This window comes from Bidens hawaiensis, unplaced genomic scaffold, assembly GCF_021521415.1.
Source record: "Bidens hawaiensis isolate Kalapana, Puna unplaced genomic scaffold, B.hawaiensis_p1.1 tig00006617_1, whole genome shotgun sequence".
NCBI lineage: Eukaryota > Viridiplantae > Streptophyta > Magnoliopsida > Asterales > Asteraceae > Bidens > Bidens hawaiensis.
The window spans coordinates 1,923-9,261 of record NW_027491447.1 but is presented as its reverse complement, the minus strand read 5'-3'; the positions used below and the strand labels follow the sequence as shown (position 1 = coordinate 9,261).

The 7,339-nt window shown below is 36.2% G+C and overlaps 1 protein-coding gene across 1 annotated transcript; it reads left to right on the top strand.

The window, feature by feature from the left end:
* The first annotated feature begins 568 nt into the window (after positions 1 to 568).
* LOC143633139 (uncharacterized) lies at positions 569 to 4,778 on the top strand. The gene is made up of 15 exons (XM_077101482.1): positions 569 to 653; positions 1,558 to 1,698; positions 1,808 to 1,919; positions 1,999 to 2,121; positions 2,241 to 2,345; positions 2,438 to 2,521; positions 2,596 to 2,711; positions 2,811 to 2,912; positions 3,003 to 3,116; positions 3,219 to 3,275; positions 3,403 to 3,469; positions 3,894 to 3,947; positions 4,033 to 4,107; positions 4,195 to 4,230; positions 4,310 to 4,778. The coding sequence occupies exons 2-15, from the start codon at positions 1,679 to 1,681 to the stop codon at positions 4,403 to 4,405; spliced, it is 1,161 nt and encodes a 386-aa protein (XP_076957597.1). The 5' UTR covers positions 569 to 653; positions 1,558 to 1,678; the 3' UTR covers positions 4,406 to 4,778.
* The last annotated feature ends 2,561 nt before the right edge of the window (positions 4,779 to 7,339 follow it).

The window sequence follows — 7,339 nt, the reverse complement described above, 5'->3', positions numbered from 1 at the left end:
CATATATGAACAAATATAAATGAACACAAAAACATAAACGATCACACTTAAATAAACACAAATGAACAAATATAAAACTAATTAAGTAGATGATTACTCAAAATAATATTTAATTATTTTTTATAAATATGTAAACGAACATAAATAAACAGACATAAGTGAACATAAAAAAATTATTCTTGAACACAAATGAACGAATACAACATGTTAAACGAACGAACATAAACGAACTTCTTGCCAAACAGTTCATCGAACGTGTGGTTCGTTTACATGCCTTATTGAGTTACTCCAGGTGGATGGACTTTATTCATCTGTTTTTCAAAAATAAAACAAAATATAAAATTGGTTTTTAAATTTCATTTTCAGAAAATAATAAAAGAAAAGGATGGGGGATCTAACCTTTTTTTCGAAATGAGATGGCGGATCTAACCGAGACAATAACCTTATAACGTGTCAACTATTCATTATTCTCCTTTTTAAAGGCTATATATAAAAATGAAAGCAATAAGAAGAAATAATTATCGGCCGCAATAATAATAATAATAATAATAATAATAATAATAATAATAATAATAATAATAATAAAATCAATCTTCTCCAACAATTCATACCGATGTCTCTGGAACAACAAATATACGGCGACTAAACCTACTGTAAGCTTAACCAAACCCTAATTTTATTATCATCCTCCAAATCCTGCATCTGTTTGCTTTGAATTCACTTGCTGACGTGTCATTCCACCACATTATTATTGTTAATAACGTGTTTAGGGTTTACTGTTACTTATGCTAGATGTGTTGTTGTTTAGGTTTGATTTAGCTACGATTTACTTGTTTGATTCAATTCACACTGTGTTAGTTAGTCTAGATGTGTTGTTTGAGTTTAGATCGACGTGATTTGAACTAACTTAGATTGTTAGATCTTAAAGTTTAGTTCATGTTGAGGTTGTTAATAATGCGGATCAACCGTTTGGTAGCGTAGTCGGATTGATTTGTTTTGAATCGGAGAACGGACTGTTGAATTTGAGGTGAATTTGACGTGCACGGTTGGATTATAATATTATTTGTTTTAAAACTTATTTAACCTTTAGGAGGCAACAATTAGTGGAATATCGCGGTCGAGTACTGAAGTTAGGGACTGCAGAGTGATTTGCTCGTGGAGTCGGTATATAGATCTTTAGGGTTTGATTAAATCTTTACACAGGAATGTGATTGTTATTGATTTGTTTTATGGATTTAGAATCAGTTTGTCTTGTATGGTCTTGACCGTGTCCTTGTAGTTATCATCTATGATGATTAGGTAACCAAATTAAGACTGATTCTCACCAAACTTTTCTAGAACAAAGTGGACTAGCTCAACCAGCAAAATGTAATGGATTCTGTCAGAATTCAGAAGTATGTTGTATCAAGATAATCATCTTTTTGAATCCAGAAAAAAATTGACGTTGAAAGGGGATTGGAAGGATAAGTAGGAATTCAGTTTTGTGTTATTATGCTGGATGCTTGTTTTCTTCATACGTCTACAACAATTTCACGGTTCTCTGTTTTTACTCTTCAGGTTCTCTAGACCTGGACAAAAAAACCGTGCTATAGTGTTCCGGTGCTTGCTGTAAATCTGTTAGGAATTGGTCGCATAAGTACGTGGATATTGACATTTAAGATTGGACACCTTTGACACAATGAAAGGCATGTATCGCAGGTTAGTTGATATTATGTTGGGTCACGCTTTTTGATTTGTTTATTTTTAAAAGCTAGTTCTGTTTGGTTGATCTATATTAATTAATTAATTTTGGTTTTTTTTGTACCAGTGGTGTCTTCAAGAGGTCGAATGGTAGTGCAAAATTAGTTATAACTACAATTATGGGAATTGTCGTTGGATATTTTATCGGTGTTTCTTTTCCATCTGTTTCTCTTACCAAAGTAACTTCTGAATCTTGGATATACTTTTATTATAAGAACCATCTATTTGAATTTTTATTAAAACTGTGATATCTTGCAGGTTATATTACCTTCAAGCATTTATTCACCTTTTGATGTGACAATGCATGGGGATCAATCTAAAGCTCATGAGCGCAGTTTCCCTGAAAATCTTGGTTCTGGTAATACACCTGCAACACCTAAGGTATATATAAAGATATTCACAGACTTTATTACCTTTTGAAACGAGCAGTTTTTATTCATTACAACACTGTTTCATTATGCTTATTGAGCTGCCACGTCATTGTTTTTTTTTGGTACCAGATCTATGTTCCAACGAATCCTCGTGGTGCTGAATCATTGCCTCCAGGAATTGTGGTCTCAGAGACTGACTTGTATTTGAGAAGATTATGGGGCGAACCTAGTGAAGTATGTTTTCAGATTATTACTTTTTACATGTTCAAGGTGCAATCTTGGTATCTTTCTAACTGCGGCTACCTTATAACGTGCTAAATTTTCAGGATTTGAAGAAAAAGCCAAAGTACCTGCTAACATTCACCGTTGGTTGGGGTCAGAGGAATAATATCGATGCATCAATTAAAAAGGTTCCACCATATAACCATTCTTTTGTGTTTACCGTATATTATATGTTATGCTTATTTGAGGACACTGTCTGTAGTTTTCTTCGGATTTCCAAATCTTGCTTTTTCATTATGATGGTGTAGTTACTGCGTGGGATCAGTATGAGTGGTCAAAGCAGGCAATACATATCAGCGCAAGAAAACAAACAAAATGGTACGTTATAGGTCTTGTGTTATTGCAAACTCATTACTTTTCAGGTTCATAACATTGTTATTCCTCTTTGGTTTTATTGATTGTTAACCTCTATAATAGGTGGTATGCAAAGAGGTTTCTGCATCCAGATATTGTAGCAGCATATGATTATATTTTCATTTGGGATGAAGATCTTGGTGTTGAACACTTCAACGCGGACAAGTATTTCTCTCTGCTTATGAATTTTTTTAGTTAGTTCTATACCGTAGGTGTGTGTATTTGTAAAATCAAATCTCATGCTTTGTGTTTTAGGTATATTCAGTTGGTTAAGAAACATGGGTTGGAGATTTCTCAGCCTGGTCTTGAACCTAATAATGGATTAACTTGGCAAATGACAAAGAGGAGAGGGGATAAAGAAGTTCACAAGTATGTTATGTTTGTTTTATTATCTATATTTGGTTAATGTTTCTTACTGTAACTTCTGGATGTGGGCCATAGTTGAATTATTTGTCTTTTGTTGGTCCACAGGGATACTGAAGAAAAACCAGGATGGTGCAGCGACCCTCATTTGCCTCCCTGTGCAGCGTACTCTCTCTTTCTCTCTCTCTCTCTACCCCCCCCCCCCCGGCGCGCGCACACACAATTTGACATTGTGCATTGGATTTTTGCACGTCATTTCAGGTTAATTATAAAATTTTCCACTTTTATCCAGGTTTGTAGAAATTATGGCTCCTGTGTTTTCTCGGTCAGCTTGGCGGTGTGTGTGGCATATGATTCAGGTAAATATACATTTCAAGTAAGCTTGGCAAACTGAGTGGATCGGGCAGGTTTGTGGGGTGCCAGTTCAAAACAGGTCGAGTTAAAAAGCATTTATTTAGTCATGGGTGGTGCTAACCCATTGGATTCTGGACCCTTTATAAGTTAACAAGTTCCTGTTTTGACCAATTAACTAATTTGAGCAGACCCACTTGTTAACATATTGAGGTGACCTAAATGAACCCATATACACTTTAATTTTGCCCAAATCAACTCATTACTTGAAAAATGGGTCATGATTGCCACATAATTTCAAACATCAGGACTGTTTGATCAAAGGCAAAATCTCTGGAGTTTCATGTGTTTTCCGTCCAGTGCCAAACATTTCGAACTTGGATGTTACCATTCACAATAGTTTCTGATATTGCCTTTATTATTTTGTTACAGAATGATCTAGTGCATGGATGGGGCTTGGATTTTGCACTTAGAAGATGCGTAAAAGTCAGTCAATCGTTCCATTATCTTATCATGTATCTTACTTAGTTTATGTTTTTTGCACACATTTGACTTTTTTTTCTCCTCACAGCCTGCACATGAGAAAATTGGTGTTGTTGATTCACAGTGGATCATTCATCAAGTTGTTCCTTCCCTTGGTAGCCAGGTGAGTCATCATTTTATTTGAAATATTCTTTGACTTTATTTTTATATACTAGTACAATAATTGTTTTTTTTTTGTGTGTAAATTCAGGGTCAGTCTGAGAACGGTGAAGCTCCATGGAAAGGGGTACATAAAACTTTTGCATTATTGGTGATTACTCTATTTAATAATGGATTATACGAGTATTAGTACTTTTTTGTAACAGGTAAGAGATAGATGCAAAAGTGAGTGGGCGATGTTTCAAGATCGACTTGCAAATGCAGATAAAGCTTATTTTAAGCAGATTGGAATGGAAGACTGACTCATGATGTAGGCGGCAGGCAGGCAGGCAGGCAGGCAGATATGTACATTGTTTTGTTTCCTTTTGACCTTTCATCTGTCTTATGAAAGGCGGTGACCGAAGCCCGATTGAGGTGGCTTTTGTGTTCACTACAGGGATCCATAGCCCAACATACTTTGTACTGTAGCAATATACGATCAGACCAAGCAGAAAAAGTGTCGGATTTTGTGCATAGTTTATGGTATGATATTACGTTTAAGATTCAGCAGAGCGGTTTCCTTTTCTGTTCGGATGTGTTTCTGTGTTAGCTTGGCATACATTGTGTTCTGTTTCCTTGATGTTTGTAACGATGGTGGCTTTTCACCTTTAGTGATGCTTTTGTATTAGTTTTGCTTATCCTGTTCCAGTGGTGCTTTTGGAGTATACAATATAACACCGACACTGGCTGAATCAAGAAATATGAAGTATCCCGAAAAGTTGATTTCTCAGCCCACAATGAAAGCCCAAAAGATTTTTTTTTGCTTTTTTTTGTTTTCTTTTGTTTTGAAACAACGGATATCTGTTATTTGTGGAACTTGAACTCAAGATCTTACAACCTTGGTGTTTTAAAGGCTGTCTTTGCCAATGGGTTTCTTGATCATGTTGATTCCGCCATCCGATTAGCATAGTTAGGGATAAGATGATTGATCAGATTAGACGTGCACAAATCGGGTTCAACTAGAAAATCCGAACCGGTTCGGAACCGGTTTTTTCACACCGGGTTGTAAAATGGCACCGGTTCCAATCAAGAACCGGTTCGGTTCCCGACCCGAACCGATGCCCAGATATGCTAACTTTTAGGAACCGGGTAGGGTATGAACCGGAACCGTTTTTACGTAAAAATCGGTTCCACCGGTTTTTTTTAAATTTAAATATTATAGCCGTTAGGAACCGGTTCCAACGGCTATATAGCCGTTTTTGACCGTTGGAACCGGTTTTTTAACTATAAATAGGTTATTTTTTTTCTCTAAATAGCAAGGTTTGTTTGTGTACTTGTTAAACCACTTCCAAAACTATAAAACACACTCCAAACCACAATTAACCTTAAACCGACAACAAATGGCAACTAATGATGACGTTGTTATGGTGATCGAAACAACAAGATGCCCCGATGTTTGGGTTCATTATGATTTGTGTCTCATGACCGACTCACATGAGTTGGCACGTTGCAAATATTGCTCGAAGTTTCTTAAAGCAGGCTCCAACTCGACATTACGAAAACATACGAATAAGTATTGTCGAGAGAAAAGAAGTTTGGATGCTACAAAAACGGAAGTGGGAGAGTCGTCCGGCTCTACAACCCAAAAATAAGTATTCCCGGATTAAAACGACGGACTTTGTTTTTTATGTTTTAGTTGTTATGTTTAGTATCGTTTTTGTTTTAATAATGTTTGTAATAGTTATTTTTTAAATAAATAAAATGTTCGTCGTTATTAAAAAAGTAACAAAAATTAATCATGAGTAACAAAAGTAATTATAATAAAACAAATCAAAACTAAATATTAGTTAAACAAGTTACAAATAATTTTACCAAAACAAATAATTACAACTCTTCTTCGTCTTCATTCTCGTCTTCACCCTCGTCTTCGTTATCGGAAGAAACCCCGTCCTCCGCCTCCTCATCATGAATATGACGCTCTATTGGTATTTCGTCTTCAAAGTTCGTCTTGTGTTGTACACGATCCACCGCATCCAAATGGTCCTTTAGGCAAATGCAAACCTCTAGAGACTCGGGAGTTAGTTTTGTTCTTCGCATAGATAACACACTCCCACTAAGAGAAAAAACCGATTCGGAAGCAACCGTTGAGGCTTGTACGGCAAGCAAATCACGAGCCATGGCGGATAGAATGGGAAATTCGTTTTGTTTACCTTTCCACCAAGCCAACAAATCAATATTGCGAATTTCGTCGACCGTTGCGCCCTCAACATAGTTTGCTCCACTATATCGACCAAGTTCGCTACTTGGTGTGTTTCCTCTTTGCCCCTTAGATGCCGATTCACGAATCCAATTCATCAAGTTTATAAGTGGGTCATTGCACGGCCTACTAGTTGTTTTTTTCACAAAAGACGATCTCGTGCTTGGACCATACATTTGAAAATAATTGTCATAAAGGTCTTGAAGGTTTTTGTTGAACTTGTCCTTCGCTTCCGTCGACAACTTCGGGTCAATCTCGTGCATACCTAAGTTGTCGAATATTTCCTCAATCGTTGTTTCAACCCCATTAACATTCCAATAGGGGTTTAATGCGGCGGCACAAGTAAAGACCGGCGGTATGTTTTCAAAATATTTTATGAACTTTTCTTTCATCACCGCAACAATATTTTCGAAGAGTTTGTTCTTCTCCGCAAAGCTTTTAAAAACACAAGACATATAGTACTATTCTTGCAAAACCCAACAACTAGTAGGGTAATAGACTCCCGATAATTTTGTTGTTGACTTTTTGAACACGTCAAGATACTCCAACAAATAACCGACTTGGACCCAAACACTTTCCGGAAACATATCGGCCTCGCGTTCTTCAACAAGATTGTTATGAAAAGCTTGTAAAGTTTGGCGTTGGGTAAAAGCACACTTTAACATATGACAAGTTGAGTTCCAACGGGTTGGAACGTCCCAATTCGGCCCCAAATACTTTCTTTCAACCGACTTGCAGTAGTTCTTATATTCAAGATGTCTTCTTTTACCACTTTTGAAGACATCTTGTAACATAAGTCTAAAGTATTTTAAATCATCACAAATGTTTTCGTTGTCAATACCTATTTGAACAACCAAGTTGATGATATGTGCAACACATCGGACATGAAAAAAATCCCCGAAACAAGGTGGTGAATATTTAATGATAAATTTTTCAGCCGCCTTAGTATTGTTTGAAGCGTTGTCAAACGAAATCGAAAATATTTTATTTCTCAAGTTGT

Excerpts from the sequence above, each read along its gene's own strand:
- LOC143633139 (XM_077101482.1), top strand. The coding sequence starts at position 1,679 with ATGAAAGGCATGTATCGCAG. Across the intron at positions 2,346-2,437 it reads TATGGGGCGAACCTAGTGAA|GATTTGAAGAAAAAGCCAAA; the intron begins GTATGTTTTCAG and ends CTAAATTTTCAG. Across the intron at positions 3,117-3,218 it reads GGGGATAAAGAAGTTCACAA|GGATACTGAAGAAAAACCAG; the intron begins GTATGTTATGTT and ends GTTGGTCCACAG.